Here is a 22,250-nt window from a genome sequence, read left to right as displayed (position 1 = left end):
ACTACAACAAGCGCTCCACCATTACATCCAGGGAGATTCAGACTGCAGTGCGTCTCCTGCTACCCGGTGAGCTGGCCAAGCACGCCGTGTCTGAGGGCACCAAGGCCGTCACCAAGTATACCAGCTCCAAGTAATCTGCTTCCATAATGTCCTAAATCAACGGCTCTTTTAAGAGCCACCCACATCTATCAAGGAGTAATTCCGTCTGTTGTTTCTTAACTGTGAACTCAAATTGATGTGCATTAAGCTGTGTCCAAATCGAATTATAACTGAGACACTGCGAATAATAAACATATTTGCACTCAATTTACCTCATGCAGGCAGTACGTCCTATGACCATTTGGTGGCAGCCAAGTGTCACAGCTTTTCAGGGTAAGAAGACGGTTATTTTTTTTCTTTTTTTCCTTTTTGGCGGCGGGAGCAGGTATTTAGTGACGTCGATGACCGTACGCCCTTTAATGTAGTGGCCGTTAAGTGTTTGTTTTGATAATGTACGTTTTAACCGTTTATTTATTCAATAGTGAGGTGTTTGCGTTCTAATAAAAGTGAGCACAGTAACTCACTAGGAAGGGAAAATACGAAATACGTTAGAAAATAGTTGGCTTGTACTATGTGAAAGGTTCGGAAACATTTACTCAACGCCGAATAAATATGTCGTATTAGGCCTATGCACTTTATGTCGACAAATTATTTCGTCATATATATGTATTTTTTTTATAAATCGTCATGCCCAAGAGTCAAAACTGACGCGAATATCGGTGCATTGCAAACCGTGGACAGCTGCAGGTAATTATACACATGGCCAGCAAATGGTTTTGTGTGCACATGAAACGTCAAGGAATTACCCCTTTGCTCGAACCGAGTGGTTGAAACTGTACGACTGCGAAGCCTACTGGGGCTTCACCTCAACATTACCAGTTAAATGAAATAAAATATTAAACTAAAATTTACAGATAATTTACTTCCTCGTAACAGATTTCCGGGTATCAGTCAGCTCACAAAACGTTGGCCAGTTCTAAGTGGCGATTGGTTTAATTCAAAATCCTTGTGTCCAATAGTCGAGCAGCTTCAGCGCGCGCTCATCCCCAACACACGAATTAGCGCTGCTGCGTCCGGATAAAAACGCGCACTCGCTCGGTTTGACTACTCAGTCGTCGAACGTAACCTAGTGTCACAATGGCAAGAACTAAGCAAACAGCTCGAAAATCCACGGGTGGAAAAGCTCCCAGGAAGCAGCTGGCTACCAAAGCTGCCCGCAAGAGTGCCCCGGCCACCGGCGGTGTGAAGAAACCTCATCGTTACAGACCCGGTACCGTGGCCCTTCGTGAGATCCGCCGCTACCAGAAGTCTACCGAGCTGCTAATTCGCAAGCTACCCTTCCAGCGATTGGTAAGGGAGATCGCTCAGGACTTCAAAACCGACCTGCGCTTCCAGAGCTCGGCCGTCATGGCGCTTCAGGAGTCCAGTGAGGCCTATCTTGTCGGCCTCTTTGAAGACACCAATCTGTGCGCCATTCACGCCAAGCGGGTTACTATCATGCCCAAAGACATCCAGCTGGCTCGTCGCATCCGTGGAGAGAGGGCTTAAGCTTCCGTGCTAAAACCACAATGGCTCTTTTAAGAGCCACAATATTTTCATCTGAAAGTTTATATTCCTATTAGTTTTGTCACTTAGCAAACCGGTATTGATTTTATCTTCAAAGAAATAAGATATAAAATGATTTATTGAAATACAAATGTCTTAACTCCAGTGTAAAACAATCAAGCTAACTAGTTCTCAATGGCTTATTCCCTGCTTGCTTTAGCTTTGAATTTCAAATGCCACTTCTCATATACGTTTGTCTATCTACATATAATTACTCTTGACACTGTTGCGCCCTCCAGCCCCACGAAACTACACCACAGAATGTTGATAGAGGAGTGATGTTGTCTCGGTGATCGATAGTTTAGATGAGTTGCGCCTTTACATACATTATAGTTGACTAATTTGAAAACTAGTCATCCATTAACACTTTTGTGCTTTCTCTGCCGTAACGGTCCTCCGAGGCAAGACGTAACTCCAAAGTGGGCGCGAATGTTTTTGTGACACCCCTGATGTAAGGCAAACTTGTCTGAACACGAAACCTTGGAAACAGTAGGGCGGATGCAATTGTAGCTTTTTGCTGATTGGATAACCGCATCCCCGCACCTCCTGACCAATCATTGAGCAGCTTTGTTGTGTATAAGTACGCTGCTTCGCGAAAGAGTGGGTACTGTCAAATTCAAATCCTTAAATTGTAATTATTAAAAACTAACTATGTCAGGGCGTGGTAAATCTGCCAAATCTAGGGCGAAGTCCAAGAGTCGTTCTTCCCGTGCTGGTCTTCAGTTTCCGGTGGGTCGTGTCCACAGACTTCTCAGGAAAGGTAATTATGCCCGACGGATCGGCGGCGGCGCTCCCGTCTACCTGGCGGCTGTACTAGAGTACCTGACTGCCGAGATTTTGGAGCTGGCCGGTAACGCGGCCCGCGACAACAAGAAAACGAGAATCATCCCTCGTCATCTGCAGCTGGCGGTCCGTAACGACGAGGAGCTCAACAAACTCCTTGGCGGAGTCACCATAGCCCAGGGTGGCGTGTTGCCTAACATTCAGGCTGTTCTGCTGCCCAAGAAGACCGAGAAAGCCAAGCCTAAGTAGAGTTATTCGTCACTTTCTGCGCCCCCACAAAGGCTCTTTTCAGAGCCACACAACTTTCTCAAAGAGCGTCTATTCCTCTCAAGTCAAATGTTTTAAGCGGTATCTAACTATCGTAGTGATGTTTCCAAAAGTCATCACTGGCAGTACTCGCTTCAATCAAGAGCATGCCTAACTTCTTTGGTGAGTAAACAATTATCATTTTCACTAGAAAAATCTGAATTGAACATGATGCTGCCATCGAAGAGAGAAGGCCAAGACAAGTCTTCTGTACCGCCCACCAAGATACAGAGGGAGGGGCGTGGCCATATTAATTTCCAATGGGCATTTCTGACAGGGTTAGGTGCTGATATGCCCAAAACAAACTGGTAAAAATTTCTTATAAAATTTCCCCTATTAAATCTAGAATGTGCTTTAACTGAAATATGTACCTGATTGAAGTTTTAGGCATGTGTGCTATCACTAAAACTAATGGATAAGTTTGTATCCATTTCTTCAGCTACAAAAAACGTTACCTTAATCCATTATCGTTAAACACTTTCGTCCAAACATAAGGTCGCAGTTCTAAATCGAAATTTAAGCATTTGCCTCGCCCGATATTTATACAAATCCAATCCTTATCTTTCAATTTCTATTCTTCTCAGGCCGATTTTGCTATAACTCCAAATCAAGCAAATTTGTTAATATTATCGATTCCCGGCTAAGTGATCGAGTAATTACTCAACTAAAAACAACAAGGCAAAGGCAAGGTGAAAATTCTTGTTAGAGGTAGTGAGTGGTCCTTAAAAGGACCTTTGATTGTTTAGTGGACTGGTCAAAGGATGAGTTTAGCCGCCGAATCCGTACAGAGTACGTCCTTGTCTCTTGAGAGCATACACCACATCCATAGCGGTGACGGTTTTTCTCTTGGCGTGCTCGGTGTAGGTAACAGCATCACGGATGACGTTCTCCAAGAAGACCTTGAGCACGCCGCGGGTCTCCTCGTAGATGAGACCGGAGATACGCTTGACTCCTCCGCGGCGTGCCAGACGACGGATGGCAGGCTTGGTGATGCCCTGGATGTTGTCGCGGAGAACCTTACGGTGACGCTTAGCGCCTCCTTTTCCGAGACCTTTACCTCCTTTGCCTCTTCCAGACATGTTCTCAACAAGAGTCGAATACGACGTGTATCGATGCGTAGCTGCTGAGGGCGGGTACTCTTATTACAAGACTGCGGACCTGAAAGAGAACAGCTGATGCAATCTTGCGGGGAGGAGCTTCACTCAGCACAACTCAAAAAGTAAGAATGTTGTCTTTCAAATAAAATCTGACATAAACATGGATTTTTCGAGTTAGTGGCGAAATCAACATGTATTGTGTACACATATTTGTCTTTGAAGGAGTTTTTCCGCACTGTGGTGTTATTACAGTTGTCTGAATACTCTATACATACTAGATGTAGTTTGCATGGATCAGTTTCATACACAAATTTCACAAAACTTGTTTTTCCTATTTAAGCACATACAATAGTTCTAACTAATTACACATACTGCGACGCCTAAATATAACATGATATGATGATTTACTAAATATACTGCGAATTTTCCTTAATTTCTGCCTTAACATCAACATCCACACTCCCTTCTGTCCCCCCTCTCCATTTTTATCTGGACGTCTCTTCTTGGACTTGTCATTCCAATAAAGGAATCTCAGTGCATGTTACTTCAAAATTGTTCATTTTATCACAAATGACAATTTGACAAAACATTACACCCAGCTCAAACGACACGACCCCCCATAAATTATAAATTGATGTTTTCAATTTTTAATTTTTTTTTTTGTGTATGCAAATACTTTTTTTTCTACTTTCTTCCCTCCAATTTCTGCTGCTGTAAATTGCGAATTTCTCCATTGTGAGTAAGATAAGAAAACCTTTGTCTCTTTTAATGTTTTAAAGCCATTTTCAACATTGCACAACTTGATGCTACAGCTGAGCCTTGCAAAAAAAGTCCTCAATTAGTTATTAAATTTATTCAGTGTAAATGCCCTCATAAATATTCAATTCATTTGGAAGGCAGCAGGAAACGAGCAGCATGTCTCTGACCCCCATCTGTCAGAGAATAACTGCTCTCTATCTAAATGCAGGTGTAAGAGAGGGCGGCCATTGATTCTAGTATTAAGGGAAGATGAACTCTTGAGTAAAGTGGGTGGCTCTTAAAAGAGCCTTTTGTGGGATGTAGGAACTTTCAAGCAGGTTTACTTAGGCTTGACCTTCTCAGTCTTCTTGGGCAGCAGCACAGCCTGGATGTTGGGCAACACGCCACCCTGAGCAATTGTGACTCCGCCAAGAAGTTTGTTGAGTTCCTCGTCGTTGCGAACCGCCAATTGAAGATGACGGGGGATGATCCTGGTCTTCTTGTTATCGCGGGCAGCATTGCCGGCCAACTCCAAGATCTCAGCAGTCAGGTACTCGAGTACAGCTGCCAGGTATACAGGAGCACCAGCACCAATGCGCTGGGCATAGTTACCTCTGCGTAGCAGTCTGAGGACACGACCAACGGGGAACTGAAGACCGGCACGGGAGGAACGAGTCCTTGCCTTCGCCCTAGCCTTGCTGGATTTACCACGTCCGGACATTTTTGAAGTTTTTCCACTGCTTGTTAGCGACTTGAACTTGACATACTAACAACGCTGCGAAGCATTGTATTTATACACGATCTAGCTGTTCAGTGATTGGCCAAAAGATGCGAGAAAACGGTTGTCCAATCAGCTTAAAGCTACAACTGCAACGCCCTACTGTTTTGTAACTTCCTATTTTTGGGGCTATTTCGGAGATTACGTCTACAGATAAGTAAGTACCATAGACATAAAATGTTTGTTGGACTTACTTTTAGACAAATTTTGAGGGTGATCATTTTGATGAAAAAAGGCTTCAAAGAAAAAGTTGCACAATAAAAAAAATATAGATGTATATGTTAATGTAAACGATGGATCACTGAAAAAGCCTCACTCATGCTCTACTTTGTAGAAACCTACTGTAAAGGTTCGAGGTGGGCTGTGACTCACAACCTCACGAACTTCAAGAACAGCCAATCTACAATCACAACACGGCCAAAATAGAAGCAACCAACAAAGTGTACACGATCAAAAAAAATACAAGAGCAGGACTTGAGAAAATAAAAAAGGAATTTTTAAACATTTGAATTCAAGCAAGAAGAAAAGGAGAACACGTTATGGAGTTTTAAAGGTGGCACGGTACCGACTAGGTGCGCGTCTGCCTCACAGTACAAAGGTCATGCGCTCGATCCCGGGTCCTGGCCTTGCTGCGTCGAGTTTGTTCTGTTTGTTGCCTGTGGGTTACTGCGATTTCTTCCCACGTTTCCACGTGCGCTAGGTTAACTGACCACTCTATATTGTCCTTAGCCGTGATTGTGAGTGTGAATGGCTATTTGGCTGTGTGCCCCACGATTGGCTGCCAAACAGATCAGGGTGTACCCCGCCTACCCCTAAATCGGCTGGGATAGGTTCCAGCACGGTCGCCACACTCGCGGGGAGATTACCTTCTCAGATAATTGATGTAATTTACAAATAGGCAGCAAAATATAGCAACTAAGAATTTGAGTCAGTGAAGTATTCGTCGTTTAATGAGGGATTGTTTTGCCGTTTCAGTAAATGTGTGGTAGTTGTGTGAATAACATGCCGCTTCATATTTCTCAACTTTATTATAATAACGTACCAGCAGAGGTTTATGTGCGAATATGGTAGTTGTGACATTTCTTTGTAAAGAAATAGAAATAAACACTTTAGTTGAAAATATGGTGGCTCTTAAAAGAGCCTTTGTGTGTGCGAAATGAAAGCTTAAGCCCTCTCTCCACGGATGCGACGAGCCAGCTGGATGTCTTTTGGCATGATGGTGACCCTTTTCGCGTGGATGGCGCACAGATTAGTGTCCTCGAACAAACCGACAAGGTAAGCCTCGCTGGACTCTTGAAGCGCCATGACAGCCGAGCTCTGAAAGCGTAGATCTGTCTTGAAGTCCTGAGCAATTTCCCTGACCAACCGCTGGAAGGGCAGCTTGCGGATCAACAGCTCGGTGGACTTCTGGTAACGACGGATCTCGCGGAGGGCAACGGTACCGGGCCTGTAGCGATGAGGCTTTTTAACACCGCCAGTGGCCGGAGCGCTTTTACGGGCAGCCTTCGTAGCCAGCTGTTTCCTGGGGGCTTTGCCGCCGGTGGACTTTCGAGCGGTCTGCTTCGTCCTTGCCATCCTGTAACTATAATGTATAGACGCATTTCAGCGACCGCGCGTTTTTATTTGGATGAAACAGCTTTGATTGGTGGGTTTGAGAAGAGTCCGCGCAAAGGTTGCTCGACTATTGGACGACAGGATTTTGAATTAAACCAATCAACACTTAGATGTGAGTGACTAACGTCTTCTGGAGCGGACTGATTCCAGGAAATCCGCTTTGACAATGTAAGTTAGACATGAATTGTGATTGAAATATTTGATTTAACCCAAATTCAGTGAACGTTTTTGGTCGACTTTGTGTACAACAATGTAGTGGGCAGCAAGGGCATTGTTTTTGTACACGTAATGTTTATTTTGAGTCATGTTCTGAAGGAGTCAAGTTCTGAAAGATAACAAAAACGATTCTTCACTTCTGAAGAATCGTTTTTTTCTGATTGAGTTGGTCAACTCAAAAGTTCTAGTTCTCTGAACTTCAATGTTTCGATTACGTCCAACTTATATTTTTTGATATAGTTACTCAAAAGCTTTCAATTAGAGCACCTCAATTGTTCTAAATTTTCTGTTATATTTTCACACCAATTCACTGTTGTCAACTTAAGTTAATAGAGGAGCAAGGACACTCATACTTTCTGGCTCATGAAAAGAAGTTTGGGCTGACTAATGTCATCATTGTTAACGCTCGGAAGCACAGCACAATGAGACGGAAGTACAGTCTTCATTATCATTTGCCATGGTTTTCTTAAGAATGAACTGATTATAATTAGTTTCCGATGAGAAGATTTTGCAGCATTAGATTCCGTTCTACTCCCTTATGTGGTTATTGCGCCGAAATTATTTGAACTGACCCGCAAGCGAACACAGATGCCACTTTTCATTTCTGAGAAACAGAATATGTAATAAAAGTATTTACTATAAAAGTAGAGTACCTATGCGTGCAGTTAAATGATTGACCACTTGGTTGCGCTGTTCAAATGTTTTATGTGAAGCAGAAAATGCAGGATTTGTGACAGTTTGAAAATGTCATTTCCTTCACCCTTTTCGTGTGTGTTCTAAAATCATCCAGGTCATACACACACACACACACACACACACACACACACACACACACACACACACATCAAACTGCAGCTTTTATTCAAATTTTTGTGAGAAACCACTTTCGATTGACAACCGATATGACCGCAAAAGGTCACACCAGAGAGGAAGTCCAAATGTCAAACATCACTCTGTGAAGTTTAAACCTTTGTAACACCCAGACAGACTGATCCTCTTCTCCAGACACTGACAAATGTCACTTCTCGTCACTGGCTGCTCCGAAGGAGGCTTTTCTTGTCATTCCAGCATTTTTCCAAGCAAACAATTGAGACCTTTCGTTGCCCTCTGCGCTTTGTCAAATAAAAGATCAAGCGTCACGCTTACCAACAGCCACCTGCTGTTCTCTGAACATTTTGGAGAGGATTTGTAAGGTGGCAAATGTCACAATTTGCATGCTACTGACTGAGTGTTTAGCTAATAGTCTGTTAAAAATGGTACAGTAAACCCACTCTGATTCGCAAATTGTATTTCCACCGGGATTCACAACTGGCCTAACGGTTAGTAGACGTTCACAAGACGGGCAAGGCTCCTTGTGGGGTTGATCTCTGAGAAAGCAGGGCTTTCTTGCTAATGTGTTGCCTTTTACTGTAATGTGGATGGAGGAGATGTCTAAAACTAGAATAGCCTAAGCTAAGTACTTTGTAGTTGAAACCAGATGCACATAAGGTTACAAGCAACCTTTGCTCATGTTGGGTAATAAGATGTCACTAGCAGAACTTCCAGTCATGATTTCTTGTGTTGTCATGTTTGAATCAGTCAGTTTTCCCCACCATCTGGCTATTTTCCCAGTGGAAGTAATGGATCACCTTTGTTCCTGCTAAATATGTTTTCTCCCGTGCACAAAGCAAAATTGGCCCATCTGTAGCCAGGTTAATCGCCATTATCTTGTTTATGTGACACCACAGGGATTAGCGTTGTGGCTAATAAATTGCTGCCGTTGATTACAGTGTGTACTTCTTGTCTAAATGGACTTGATCCATGACACACCAAAACAAATTTACCTGTACTGATCAAAAACCAAGACACTGCTAAAACCAAAAAACCTAAATTTGCCAAAACCAGTTAGCTGTAGACATACCAGTCAAACGTGGCATTTGAAGAAGACAAAAAAAACAAAAACATACAGAAAATGTTGTTATCTCTGACACCATTACATGGACCTACAATTCAAGCGTCTTCTTCATTGGCTGAAACACTGGCCAGTTTGAGTTGTTCCCCCTCGCGCCCTTCTCGATTCCTCTCTGGCTCATCTTTGCTGTGATGCCATCCGACCATTAGCTGGTACACCATCACTGCCACTATGGCACCCACAAACGGGGCAGTGATGGGCACAACAGACCAATAGGCGTTCACTCTGCAAGACAGAACAAAGTGTCATTTTATGCGAGCATTACATACCTGAATAACGAAAAATAACATGATTTAAAACATGAAATACAGATACGCAGGCACACATAGACACACCACTACATAACAACATGATTTAAAGACCCTGGAAGTTGAAATCCAAGATTATAAATACATTTTACCTTTTTGAAGTTCATTGCAACAAATGTGCAAAGACTAAAAACTATGTACTGAATTTGGAGCCACAGCATAAAACATTTTTTTTTTTAACATTTCAGTTTTCCTCATTTTTGCGGGGGTGGCTAATATTACAAAAGAACTTGAGTGGGGGTTTTTTTCGCATCAGTGTGTATCTGGCACAACTGCGAGTTACTTCGATGTTCCCAGGCTCAATTGTACCCCTACAGTATCCTGTCAGCTAGCTACGACTAGATATGCCTCACCCCAAAAATGCAATTTTCCTGGATGCCAAAATTAAAAACAAAAAAACTCACGTGAAAACCTCGAGTCCCCATCCTGCTACGGCAGTGAAAAGGCGAGGTCCAAGGTCCCGGGCGGGGTTGATGGCGTAGCCAGCATTGAATCCCATGGTCAGGCCGATGACGGTTACCACCAAGCCCACAGGGAAAGCTTCCCGCCCAGGCAGGACTGAATTATTGTGAGGGTCTATGATGGCGAGGACACCTATAACCAGTGCTGCTGTTCCGATAACCTAAACCACAAGCAATTTACAATAGTTAAGGTTAAATTTGATATTTGAGTTAGTCGGCTTTGTCTGAGTGAGGTCAGGGTTTAGTTTAGGGCGTTTAGTTGAGGTTTCGCGTTTCGCTTAGTGTTAGTTGGGTTAACGTTCTGATACTCAGGGTGAGCATTTGGGTGTGAGGTTCAAGGATTCTTGGACAGACTTTCTCACCTGGTCCATAAATCCATTGAGCACTGAGAGATGTTTCGAAGGATATGTGGCAAAAATCCCAGCGGTGGCATTCTTTCCGACCACGAGCAACTCCCCGTGGCCAAATTCCCGTATAGCATCTGGCGGATTCAAATACTTGGTTGTTGATATTTTCCCATTACAGCATCATTGATCAAAATCTTACCCAAGTAAAGACAATATATGATGCCAGCAGCCAGGAACGCGCCCAATGTCTGGAAAAAGAAGAACCACGGCAACTTCCTCCAGGGCTCCCGGCCAAGCAAACATAATGCAAAGGTCACAGCAGGGTTCAGATGGCCACCTAGGAGTGTGAAGAAGAAAAACATTGTTCTGTTCAAGTATAAGTACTGATTCAACTTATTATGTACAGTGTTGCCTTGAAGCACAAGTGACCAAAACCAGAAAGAGGTCAGCTGCGATTTTTGCAATGCGAGCCCGAGGGCCTTTTGACATCAATTTCAGTGGACAGCAGAGAGCAGTACGAGACAAAATGGTGACACCCTGAGATGAATCTTAACAATGGATTATGCTATTCTTATTCCACAAATGCAGTGTTATTCAGAATACTGTGTTTTGACTACTGGGGGCACATCAAACATATTATTGCAAAGACAGTGTTTGCTTTAAGTTTCCCTTTTAAGTACAGCAACTTCTCACCACTGTTATTGAGTTGCTTTGGCACGCTCGCTCCTTGACTCACACGTTCTATATTGGACGGTAGAGACATTCCGCCGTGTTAATTGCGAGGCTGCTAGCAGGGAAAACAAGTCGTTAGCGGATGTCGGCGTGCTAATGAAACTTTTGTGGTGTTTGACGAAAGGACCGCTCGAACCACCGTGTTCCTTTCAATTACCTGCTGCATCGTTTTCACCGTGTAAGTGATAAGTGACACCTCTTTCAAACTCCCCGTTCCTTCCTCCATCAAGGAGGTAAATACTGCACTTCACATAACTGCCAGTTTACCCTTTGCTGGTATTTTGTGCTCTGTCACGTCGTCGATGATAATGACTCACTGCAGCCACACGGCGGGGGGGAGGGGAGGCGAAGCCTCGGGAAAGTGAGTGACGGCGACCGTGAGACGACGATGCTAATGTAATGTCTGCCTCGTTTCTTGATGGCCCGCTGCTTCAACAGCTGCTGCACCACAAGTAGCCATGGTAACGCGGCAGGTAACCCCACCAGGAAGCGAAGACCAGAACTTTGCCCAAGTCATGTGACCCCAATATGCCCTGTTCATATGACTTTGTTTGTCTTATGACCGATCCTACTCACCTAAACCACAAACCTTGACCCCTTTTGCTCACCGCTGACTTCTAAGATAACTATAAACCGCTAATCCAACTGCTCACGGCTCCGCCCCCCCATTTGTCAACACTTTAGAGTTTCAAAAGCGAGCTTGGGAGCTCTCACCCGAGATAGGGCCGCTGACCAGGACGCCCAGCGCAACGCCGCCTCCTACCGCAAAGTTGACAGAGAGGAATGTCCCGTGGGAACCGGCACTCAGTATCCACTGTGCCACCCCGCCACAAGAAAAGGTCTGCATGGAGAAGGGAAAACACCTTTCGGACTTTTTCTTTTAGGGAGAAAAAAATCACAATGATATTTTGATGTATTCAATTTTAGATGCTTCATCATGTTATAAATGTAAAAGCACATACCTCAGACTGTGCTTATTAGTTTAATTTATGGTTGGTAGCCACGGCGTTAGCTGCAGTATTTCACCTTTTCATCGTCTTATGTTTGTGTGGACTTAAAACCTTCGTTTTAAATATTATCATCCCTGGCTTGAAGCCCCAATTTGTTGCTGAATAATCCAAAGCATGTACTTGCCCATTAACCCTCCACGCAGTAGATGGCAACCTTTGAATTAAAATTTCATCCCCAGTTCATGTTCTCGTCCAATTAACGCGACCTCTCGCCATGCCGCGTTGGTTGCCACTCACCACCAGGATTAGCGTCCCGAGGCATTCGGCCAGGCCTTGGCGAAGGAGTCGGTGTCTGGTCCGGAAGGTCCCGTCCAGTTTCCGCAGAGCGTCCTTTTGTCTGCCCATAATTCAAGCGGCGCTAACTGCCGGTTTAACGCTGCGAAAAGTGCATCAGGCGATATGTCGCCAGTCAACATGAGGACTCATTGTGCATATGCAAAGCACTCGCTCCATTAATGGTTGACTACCGGTATGTTTATGTGTTTATTGAGCGTAAGCTGCATCTGCCTGGCAGCAGTCATCAATGATGACAACCGCAATAATTAAAAAAAAAAAAAAAAATCGGTCATGAGGCCAACTAATGAAAGGACAGACTAATAGACGTTTATCCCACTCAGAACATTGAAATGTTTTAGGGGGTTTTCCACCACGGTTAAATGCATTTCAGCTTCTGGTGACCTTAGACACGTTTTATGACGGTTTTACTATTATTGTTTATTTGGTTAGTGAATGTATAATCTTAATGACCCCGTGTGCGAAGATATGCTTGTTGTGTAGATTAGAAATCTGTTTTTGTATCTGGTTACAGGGCAATGTTTCAAGTCATTTTTTGACATTCTTAACTCATTTACTACCGCGCACGTTTACTTTATTTGTCAACTGGAGTCCCAACAGTTCAATGCCAGCAGAGAATATATTCGTCAAGTAGGTCAATTTAAACCTAAAACAAAGGGAGTCAAGTGTTGTGCATTTAAAAAAAAAAAAAAAAAAATTAAGTTTGCCTTCTGCTATCTTAATGCTAACACACAATGTAAAACACCTTACATGGGCTAATGATAACTTTAAAATCTAAGTTGAAAAAAATAAATATTTCAAATGATCTGAAGCATTAAATGAAACTGTAGTTGACTTAAGTTACATATAACTGAACTGTGCAATTGTACCGTATGGGATGGGAAAAAAAAAAGAACAAGTTTGAATCATCAACAATATGCACAATTTGAGCAGTTATTCTTTTGTGTACCACTAGATTACAGAACATTTATTATGGTGTCTTTTGGGACGGCTAGAACGGATTGATGGCATTTGCATTCATTCCAATGGGGGAAGATGATTCAAATGGGATCTCTGTACTTATTTAAAACCCTGGATCATAAACGCCCAACACTTGTTCAATCAAAAAAGCCTTACCTAGGCTTGAAACCCTACTTTTCAACCCTTAATTTGAACATGGCGTTTATCCAAATGCCCACACTGAGTTGCATGGTCAGGTATCGCGTGTGTGTGTGTGTGTGTGTGTGTGTGTGTGCGTGCGTGTGTGTGTGTGTGTGTGTGTGTGTGTGTGTGTGGGAAATGAGGTGCACAGGTTTGGCTCACCTCGCTGATTAAAGTGTTAATTTGTGAAAAAGACCACAAAGAGGTGTAACATTTCACCTTGTTGTAACATTCAACCCTTTATCGCTGTGTGTATGTGTGCACGTGTGTGTAATTCTGCGTTATCAGCGTCTCTGAGGGCGGCGTAATGAAGATGTTCTCATTGTTGCCTATTAGAGACGAGACAGCAGCGTGTTGATGCTTTATCGTCAAGGTTAGCTTGTACGCACACATCCATACGGTTGAGCGAGACACACAGCAAAAAAAAAAAAATAATAATAATAAATAAATAATAGTCAGCACAACCTTCATCTGCATATTCATAGGGCTGCTGATTTATTTACTGATCGAGTCATGCGGCGTGTTGTGCGCTCACCTTGTTGTTTTGCGCGGGTGAGCTTGTTGCGAAATGTCACGGTGAGCGAGACGTGTTAATAGAAGTGACATTTCAACTCACATTATTATTTAAATTCATCCTATTTGCGGACGTATGCGCTTGACTATGAAAACGTTCCGGGAAATGGAGATATCTCGATTTATATATATTTTTTCCTTTTCTTTGTTCCTTTCCTTGCAATGGTTTTAGACAGCCTGGCTTGAAATATTCTTTTCAAAACCTACCCTTTGCTGCAAACCCTACTTTGAAACTATAACTACTTGTCTGAATCACAAACAGACTTGAAACTCTGATTTGAAATCATTTTTGTCCTAAATAATTGGGCAAACAATTTGTTTGTATAAATATAGATAAGTGCTCCAGTGCATCAATTTATTATTAGTAGTCTCATTTCTTTGCCCAACACCTTCCCTTCCTACTTCGACCATAACCAAATGATTTTTGTTGTTGTTGTTGTTGTTGTTGTTTTTAACTAGTCTTGCACGCTGTGTCAAATGTCATTTCCAGTCATTGTAAATCTCAGGTTGGTAAACCATTGTAATGACGCCAACACCTTCCCTTCCTACTTCGACCATAACCAAACGTTTTTTGTTGTTGTTGTTGTTGTTGTTTTTTAATTAGTCTTGCACCTGTGTCAAATGTCATTTTCAGTCATTGTAAATCTCAGGTTGGTAAACCACTGCAATGACTAACAGATCCCTGGAGATGGCAGCATTGCATTACTTTGTACTTGAGATCAGCACTGCTTTTGAGTAGAGGTGAAAGATTAGGTGCTTAATCTTGGCTTTCCGCGTCGATTATGACGGAGGAAAATGACAACACGTTGGAAGTCGGACAGGTTTAGGCACCTCATAATCAAACAGAGTAGGCATATGTCTGGTACAGGCAGAGTAAGTGTTCATGATCGTGAGAGAAGATGATGCACTTCGTAGTTTTTTCTTAATGCTAATAGAATGAGCATCAATTATTTGCGGAATTTTTGCAAATCACGATCGGGTCCGCAAATAGTTTGGTTCACTGTATTGTATATCTTTTGTTACACCAGTCCCCCATCTTTTCTGACACGCCTCAAACTACTGTACGTCTGTGCCTTTCATTCAGCTGTTTGGTCGCCCTCTAGTGGGATTAGAAATAATGTATGTTCCCTTTTCATAAGCGACGTGCACTTTTCTACATTCTACCCACACTGGACCTTCCGATTAAATTCCAAGCCCCTCGTGCGAAAGATAAATCGACGAATTGATTTTGCGAAATAAAAAATAAATAACGCAGGCTGCTTAAAGGCGGAGCTGATCATCTTTCCTCTTTAAAAATGAAGCACGCCCCCGCCGATGATTTATATTTTATATTGCCACGCCGGATGCATAAAACATGGCGGCGTGCGCGCCTGTCAAAGGTTACCATTAGTTCAGTATGAACAGGGAACAGTGTGTCATTTCCCTCCTTTGAGGTGGCAAATATAAATTAAATAATACAATTACTAAAGTAGGTTTTCAATAATGGAGCTGGCACAGAATACACGCTAACTGATGAGATGTTGGCCGTCGTACCTCATCGTGTATGCGCCCACAGGCCCGCACATCCACTACATTAAAGCTCCGGCGTGGGCTCATAAAACCAGCCGAGTGTCAGCTATGATGACGATGTGTCAGTCAGTCGTTAACACGTCTTACTAGTCATAATAAATCTGCGTAATGTGAGGCGGACATCTTTTGTCTCCATCCGCATAACAGTGTTTGACTTTTATGTCCACTCCAACACAGAGTTTGTTTCATTTTATTTGTGCATGTCCACGGCGCGGTGGGGGGTTCTTCAAACTTGTCATTTATTTATTTACAAATGTCTTAAAACCGCACATCGTTGAAGTTGAGGTAAGCACGTACATTAGGTCCAGCGAAAACGAAATTGCCATTGATGTTTCTTGTCATTGATTTTTACAGTGTTTTAAAACCTTGAGCCCTGACGTTTATGGAAACATGCCTGTTAGGTTCGTTGAGGACTGAATTGTCTTTGATTTTTCCGTGTATTTGGTTCTTCAACTTGTCTTTGACACTTTCAGAAATACAAACGTGAGGTTAATTAAACACTTGAAAATGTGTTCATTTGGACCCGAGACAAAGTTCTTCCTGGTAAACAGTCAAATTTTTCACGTTTTGTTCATCAGAGACACGAGGGTTTGACCTCTGTGGGATTCCTGCCTCGTCGCTGTTGTTGGGACACGGCTTAGCAAAGTGAAGTCGATTGATTCTTTGTGAGCAGTGAGGATGAGGAGCGAGGAAGAGCCGAGCGAGCATCTGACAGCCGCCATCCATCAATGTCGTGAGTTGACGCCGCAATGATGACGAACCCACGCCCTTTTTCCAACATGTGGCGTTTTTTTTTGGGGGGGGGTTCGTAAGTTTTCTAAAAAGCTCATCTGCAAACATAATAGTTCGCATAATCGCGCTAGCGTGAGGCAAAACGCCACGAGGACGGTAAATTTTATCGGAAAAGCCTCGCCGCAATGTTCTCCTCTTGGAGGCTTGCAGTGAAGTTTCATTTTCCTTTGTGAGGATAAAGCGGTTCAGAAAGTGGATGGATGGATGGATATTTCCAAATGTATTCACTTCCACATTTCTCAAGTTAACCCTTTCAGGGACAGCGGTCATGACAGTGGACAGCTTACCATGTTATCAGGTTACATTTCTTGACTGGTTTATTCCACATTCAAGTCTCACATTCTACATTTCAATCCCTGAATTCATTTGGTAGCATTTCAGATAAGCGTGAGCTCTCCAGCATTCACAAGCAATTTCTACCCAAATTGCATTCTCTCGTTTTTATACAAAGTGCCGGTGAAATCGACTCACTTGGCACGCGTGTCTCAATTACAATATGTGCCATCTGCTCGAACATGCAGTAAATATCAACTCGACGATTGCCTTCATCGCTGGCAAACGAGTTCACGACATTTAAGAGCTTGGCGTGGTTTGCCTCAAATCAAACCGCTCTTCATCCTTGAACGTGTAGTTGCCGGCGACAAATAGTCTTCAGCGAGGAACCTCATCTTGCACGCAGAACAACAAACCCCTCCGAGTGATGGATGATGTGAAAAGCCTTCCTGCGGATAATTGTTAGCAAACAGCAGATGTTTTACTGGCGAATGTGGAAAACACAAGAGAAATTAGGTGGTTTATGACTCTCTCTGAGGCCCCGCTCATTAGCAGCGACATCGACAAAACCAGAAAGGCGACCGGAGACTAAAATCGCAGTTAATAAAGACACATGTGACGTGTGTCTTTGGTGTTTCCATAAGGGAGCACGTTAGATTGATAACGTCAAATAAAGACAGAAGTGGCTAGGGATTTTAGTTTTCACATTTTTGCTTTAGGTTCAATGGAGACTAAACTGTTTACGTCTACAAAAGCCCCTACCTTAGCTTTGTTGACGATTAAATTGCCTTTAATGTTTACAAAAAGAACATAATTGAAGAGTCCAACATAGTTTTTAAATTTGTACAATACGAGCCTTGCATTTCACCACGTTTTTACTGCTACTGTGTCTTTCAAATACACCAAGCGCTTTTCTTTTCTTTTTTTTTTCTTTTTTTTTTAAATAAATGTATTTTTTATTTTCTCCTATGGGCTACGGAATAAAATCTCTCATTAAAAACGATGGACAAAAATCTCATTGAAGTGACAAACAAGTCACCTAGCCTTTGTAGCAAAGCTAATTAGCGCTCATCACTCACTTCCGGGTGCATTTCACCGCTGAACGTTTGGAACTTTGTTTCCTTTGCTTCACAGGTGCTCGTGCAGTTGATGTTTTCTTTTTGAGTGTGAACGGCTCGCGCTCAACAAACGCTAGCGCCTGGCCAATTAGCATTTGGAACTTTGTTTCCTTTGCTTCACAGGTGCTCGTCGCAGTTGATGTTTTCTTTTTGAGTGTGAAAGGCTCGCGCTCAACAAACGCAAGCGCCTGGCCAATTAGCAGCTGGAGCTGTATCTGTAGCAAATGAGCAATGTGTCTCAGTTAGCGGTGTGTTCTTGTCACGCTATGTTAAGAGTATTTGTGTTATATTTCCTCTCTACACGTGCTAATGTTAGCATCTGTACTTGTGTCTGTCTCACAAGCAGAAACTTTGGCATTCGATTTCACAGTTAGTCAATTTGTTGTCCTTTTTGCATGGAAAACACTCCCACGGAAACATAAGGTAGCGCCACTCGTTTGGCTAATTAGCAGCAGGAGTTAACTGCAAAAAATTAACATATAAATAAAACTGTTTTGACATAGTCAGGGTACCTTTGTTCAATTCTAGTGTTTGCTAAATGTGTGATGAGTGCTTAACAATTTCGTACACTTTTATTTCTTCCCTACACATGCAAATGTTAGCTGCTAGCATCTGCTTCATTTCCCCCCCACAGACAACCAGGTGCTCTGAATCCGAAGGAAAAAAGTCATTTCAGGGTGTAAGCTTAGCTAGAATTATGGTGGATAAGCGCTCGTGCTCAAATTCTTATGTACCGGTCGTTGGGGAGAGGTGACTCACCACACCTGTTTTCGCAAAAAATTTGGAGAACTGAAATAGAGAAAAAAAGGTGCAATTAATGACATCCTAGTGCTGAGCCTTTGCGAGTTTTCAGTAATTATGTTCAAAAATGTTTCAAAACAAATCTCAGAAGTCACTTTCCAGGGTTGTTGGATTGTGATTACTTTCGCCAAATCTGCCTACAAAGTTTATTGTGACATCAGACATTTTAATTTTAGGTCAGTATAGGAATTTAAATCGGAAAGCTGAATAGTCGTAACTTTTCTGAGTAGTGTGTGCATGTATATATATCGTTGCTTGTGAGTATGTGTGGTCCATCCCTACCTAAACAAACACAAAAAAAGAAAGCAGAGAGAATCAAATCAAATCCCAAGCAGGTAACGTGCGAATGCAACCGTGCAAGCAAGGCCGAGCTGGACCGTTGTGCTAACCGGGCCGCCACAGAACTCCACAACTGGCCCAGATAAGCAGGTGGAGGGAGGGACGGAAAGTGGAATATCTGTTACATAAAATATGAGTTTTGCCGCACAGCCTCCCGCTCCAACTTATCAGCCGCGGGGCACTGGACCGTTGTGTCTCATCACTCCCCGGTTCTGGCACAGCAGGCCAAAACGCAAACGCTCCCGATGAGCGTAACGGTGATAAGGGGAGGGAGAAGTCTGGCTGAGGCATCGTCGGAATATAGCCTGTCTCTTGATAATGTCAGCGTGATTACGGAGTAATTGCTTCTTAAAGCGTTTCAGGTCAGCCGCGCTCTCCCTTCATGCAAATGTCACCTGTTGCCGCCGCGTGCATTCATCGAGGGTATGACGGCGGGCGATAGCTGTTGTGTTTGGGCTCATTGTTTTGCTATCTTACATGCAGTACGATGCGTTTCCTGACAATTTACTAGTTTCTAACTTTGGAGTCCACGTTGCCAAGCGAGGTCAGGAAAAGGTGAAATTACACTAAGAGCTTGATCAAATGTGAAGCCTGATCCGCACTGGTTAATTCAGAGGTGTAGCAATCGATTGTGTACGGTATCTTAACCCAGTCTTGAAACCTTAACTTGAAATCTACAACCGAAAATACGTTTTACTTCAAATATACATTAACTTAAAAAAAAATAATCTGGAAAGAGTTGATTTCATTCTGTGCGACCACTTGACGAAATTAAATTCAATAAATTCAACACACCAATTTTTTTCTTCAGTTGTCGGCTTGAAACCCAAACTTCAAACCATAACCCAGGATAAGGTATCAACCCAATGTTAGATTTTCAAGTAATCATTTCCGAAGAGTGTTTGAAGGCAGTTTTGGAATTTCTAGAAAACTTTTTTTTTTTTTGAGGAAAAACATCATAAAAATCACTTTTGAAATGTGAAGGTCAAATTGTGTCAGGGTGGGGGAAAAAAAAACATTTTTTCTATTCAAGTCGGTACGAAAGCAGAGTAAGTCAATGACGCCGTAGCCTCGCTGTCCTTGCGTTGCGCGCATGCCTTTGTGTGCGCGTGTGAGCGTACGCGTGCAAATGTGCTGACACACATCACTCGCTGCTGGGCGCTGGCAGAAAGCCGATTAAAGAGTGAATGCGGCAGGCTGCTTTCCAGCCACAATGTTTCCCGCTAATAAGGCCGGGAGGGTTAATTAGGGGGTTAAATGAAAATCAGGACGCAGTTTAAAAAGAGGTAAACACGGCAAATCTACACAATTTGTGAAGTGCGCGACTCCATCGTCGTCGCGACCCAACTCGGCAGGCTTTGCAGGAAACGGGCGAGTCAACGGTCTTTAATCATTCATTTTAGACTCGAAAGGCAATTTGTGAGTCTTAGCAACCGAAAAGACACATTTTTGTCAACCTCAAAGGTCATTCTGAGCCTACCGTGAATCAAATGTACCGTATGCGTTGTCTTCAAAAATCAAAGATGTCGATTCAAAAGCGTGTTTTTATAAACAGCGCGGGTAGTATTAATTCTTGCTTCAACGCATCTTAAAATCTGATTTGGGTCAAGCTAACGGCATTAAAGTTAAGGTTTGTATTTCCTTCAACATCAAAGACACGTTTTGAGCAAGTAAGCTAACATACGCAATGTTTGTAAATGACAAAATGGTGAGGCCAAACAAATAGATGTGTTTTCTAAAACTAAGATGGCAATTGTTGAGGATTATTCAACCTGATGTACATGTACAATTTTATATTATTTTTTTTTTTAAAAAAATGAACCCAATGTCCATATTTTTTGACACGTAACTGCAGGGGGGAGATGGGACGGTGAGGCAGGGTGGCGGGTATGTCATGGCGAGGAGGACGAGGGAGGGCGACAAACTGGAATTGATCGTAGTGTCAGGTCGCGACCCTTGTAGCGGCGAGGCGTTTAGTATTCCGCTACAGGCGCCCGCCACCTCCGCTACAGGCACCGTGTCGGAGCGTGAGCGGAATCGATCGGCGCTACTGTTTATTCTCTCTTTACTTTTAATTAATGTTGACACTGATTGCATCTCTTTATTAACAGATGGTGATGAGGGGATTGGGGGATATTGTGGGAGTTGGGGGGTGGGGGGGCACCTTGATAAGAACCAGCCCCTTTCACCTTTAAAAAAAAAAAATAAAAAATTCATGGCCAAAGCACCAGCGCGATTGACAGCTCAGACGTTCAGTGCTCATTGATCACCGCTGATTGGATTAGCAGAGTTACGGCATCGAGGCAGCACGGCGGGTCAGTTGGCACCCTTTGCGTCACTGTTAGGTTTGACTTTGCATGTTCTGCCTCGGATTTGTCTCCAACATTCGGCAAGAAATGAACATTAGCTTCACTGAACACCAAAATGTCTTCTGATTTTTTTTTTTTTTTTAAGAAAACCTACATCAGGTGCATTGAAGAGTTAAGTTGTCCATCCTACCTGGTAACAGTGACGTGGTCTATTTTTTTCCCCTTTCGTGTTCCGTATCTCAGAAGGCCCAACGCGGGGGCGTGGGAGCGACCCCGATTGCGTCCCGTAATTCCAGGGCATCCATAAGGTGCCCGATAAACATAATGACGTTTGGAGGTGTGAAGTTTTTGCTCCCTTTTAAAGGACAGCACCGCCTGTTGTCTCGCGCCTCTCTTGCTTATTTTCCAAGTCGAGACATGGTGCAGAATTTTAAACGCGCTCCTTATTCACCGACAAGTTCTTTTAAGTGCGAGAGGAAGAGTGTGACCTGCATTCTCTAGAAGTCTTGACCACACACACACACACACACACACACACACACACACACACACACACAGTTCCAGATAAGAAGACATTAGATGGCGCTAGCTTCCTCGCTGGCCCTGTTGTTTGCATGTAAATGCGCTACTGCTTTCTCAATCAGGTCGCGATCCTGCCAACACTTACGACAGCAAACATTTGCACTATTTGACACCGAGTGACTCGCGCACAATTCTCGGGAGGAAATTCGCAGTCTTCCCTGCGAGGTTTTCAACCTTTTTGGAAAGTATGATGAGCTAAGTCAACATCAGGCTGACAGCGACGGCCTTTCGGGGGCACGCCGACGACTACGCAATACCAAATGGAATCAAAGGAAAATGGAGTTGAACTGAAAGAGGAAATAGAGTTTAACTTGGAAGGAAAATGCTTAAAAATTTTTTAAAAAGAGTTAAAATGAACAAAATTAACTGGAGAGATTAAAGTTGAACTAAAATGGAAAGTCCGCAATGGAAAAAAAATGAAAAGAAAATTCAAAATATAAAAAGTAGTTCAAGGGGAGGCTAAAGCGACTCAGAA

At 43.0% G+C, this 22,250-nt stretch overlaps 5 protein-coding genes across 7 annotated transcripts; 2 read left to right on the top strand and 3 right to left on the bottom strand.

Moving 5' to 3' along the window:
• Positions 1-456: 456 nt before the first annotated feature.
• On the top strand, positions 457-1,602 carry LOC109526070 (histone H3-like). The gene has a single exon (XM_019887090.1). The coding sequence runs from the start codon at positions 1,177-1,179 to the stop codon at positions 1,585-1,587; it is 411 nt and encodes a 136-aa protein (XP_019742649.1). The 5' UTR covers positions 457-1,176; the 3' UTR covers positions 1,588-1,602.
• Positions 1,603-2,012: 410 nt separating this feature from the next.
• On the top strand, positions 2,013-3,947 carry LOC109526068 (late histone H2A.2.2-like). 3 transcript variants are annotated; one of them, XR_002170268.1, is made up of 4 exons: positions 2,013-2,672; positions 2,793-2,856; positions 3,598-3,720; positions 3,809-3,947. XR_002170268.1 is itself a non-coding variant. In XM_019887088.1 (3 exons), the coding sequence occupies exons 1-3, from the start codon at positions 2,296-2,298 to the stop codon at positions 3,658-3,660; spliced, it is 504 nt and encodes a 167-aa protein (XP_019742647.1). In that variant the 5' UTR covers positions 2,013-2,295; the 3' UTR covers positions 3,661-3,770. The 3 variants fall into 3 exon arrangements, 2 of the variants coding, with proteins under 2 accessions (XP_019742647.1, XP_019742646.1); XM_019887088.1 differs by lacking the exon at positions 3,809-3,947 and having other exon boundaries at positions 3,598-3,770; XM_019887087.1 differs by lacking the exons at positions 3,598-3,720; positions 3,809-3,947 and having other exon boundaries at positions 2,793-3,247.
• Positions 3,948-4,653: 706 nt separating this feature from the next.
• On the bottom strand, positions 4,654-5,312 carry LOC109526071 (histone H2A-like). Its single transcript, XM_019887091.1, has one exon. It carries the CDS (start codon positions 5,287-5,289, stop codon positions 4,909-4,911), a length of 381 nt encoding a protein of 126 aa, XP_019742650.1. The 5' UTR covers positions 5,290-5,312; the 3' UTR covers positions 4,654-4,908.
• Positions 5,313-5,599: 287 nt separating this feature from the next.
• On the bottom strand, positions 5,600-7,128 carry LOC109526069 (histone H3-like). Its single transcript, XM_019887089.1, has one exon. It carries the CDS (start codon positions 6,919-6,921, stop codon positions 6,511-6,513), a length of 411 nt encoding a protein of 136 aa, XP_019742648.1. The 5' UTR covers positions 6,922-7,128; the 3' UTR covers positions 5,600-6,510.
• An 894-nt stretch (positions 7,129-8,022) lies between these two features.
• On the bottom strand, positions 8,023-12,961 carry LOC109526067 (aquaporin-3-like). The gene is made up of 6 exons (XM_019887085.1): positions 12,223-12,961; positions 11,690-11,816; positions 10,443-10,580; positions 10,259-10,377; positions 9,840-10,057; positions 8,023-9,352 (listed from the first exon to the last, which is right to left on the bottom strand). The coding sequence occupies exons 1-6, from the start codon at positions 12,328-12,330 to the stop codon at positions 9,166-9,168; spliced, it is 897 nt and encodes a 298-aa protein (XP_019742644.1). The 5' UTR covers positions 12,331-12,961; the 3' UTR covers positions 8,023-9,165.
• Between the last annotated feature and the right edge of the window lie 9,289 nt (positions 12,962-22,250).

This window comes from Hippocampus comes, unplaced genomic scaffold (genome assembly GCF_001891065.2).
Source record: "Hippocampus comes isolate QL1 unplaced genomic scaffold, H_comes_QL1_v1.1 scaffold54, whole genome shotgun sequence".
NCBI classification, from domain to species: Eukaryota; Metazoa; Chordata; class Actinopteri; order Syngnathiformes; family Syngnathidae; genus Hippocampus; species Hippocampus comes.
The sequence above is the reverse complement of the archived record's forward strand: the minus strand, read 5'-3'. Positions and strand labels throughout refer to the sequence as shown.

Excerpts from the sequence above, each read along its gene's own strand:
- LOC109526070 (XM_019887090.1), top strand. The coding sequence starts at position 1,177 with ATGGCAAGAACTAAGCAAACAGCTCGAAAATCCACGGGTGGAAAAGCT.
- LOC109526068 (XM_019887087.1), top strand. The coding sequence starts at position 2,296 with ATGTCAGGGCGTGGTAAATCTGCCAAATCTAGGGCGAAGTCCAAGAGT. Across the intron at positions 2,673-2,792 it reads ACCGAGAAAGCCAAGCCTAA|TGATGTTTCCAAAAGTCATC; the intron begins GTAGAGTTATTC and ends TAACTATCGTAG.
- LOC109526071 (XM_019887091.1), bottom strand. The coding sequence starts at position 5,289 with ATGTCCGGACGTGGTAAATCCAGCAAGGCTAGGGCGAAGGCAAGGACT.
- LOC109526069 (XM_019887089.1), bottom strand. The coding sequence starts at position 6,921 with ATGGCAAGGACGAAGCAGACCGCTCGAAAGTCCACCGGCGGCAAAGCC.
- LOC109526067 (XM_019887085.1), bottom strand. The coding sequence starts at position 12,330 with ATGGGCAGACAAAAGGACGCTCTGCGGAAACTGGACGGGACCTTCCGG. Across the intron at positions 10,058-10,258 it reads TCAATGGATTTATGGACCAG|GTTATCGGAACAGCAGCACT; the intron begins GTGAGAAAGTCT and ends CTTGTGGTTTAG. Across the intron at positions 9,353-9,839 it reads TGGGGACTCGAGGTTTTCAC|AGTGAACGCCTATTGGTCTG; the intron begins GTGAGTTTTTTT and ends TCTGTCTTGCAG.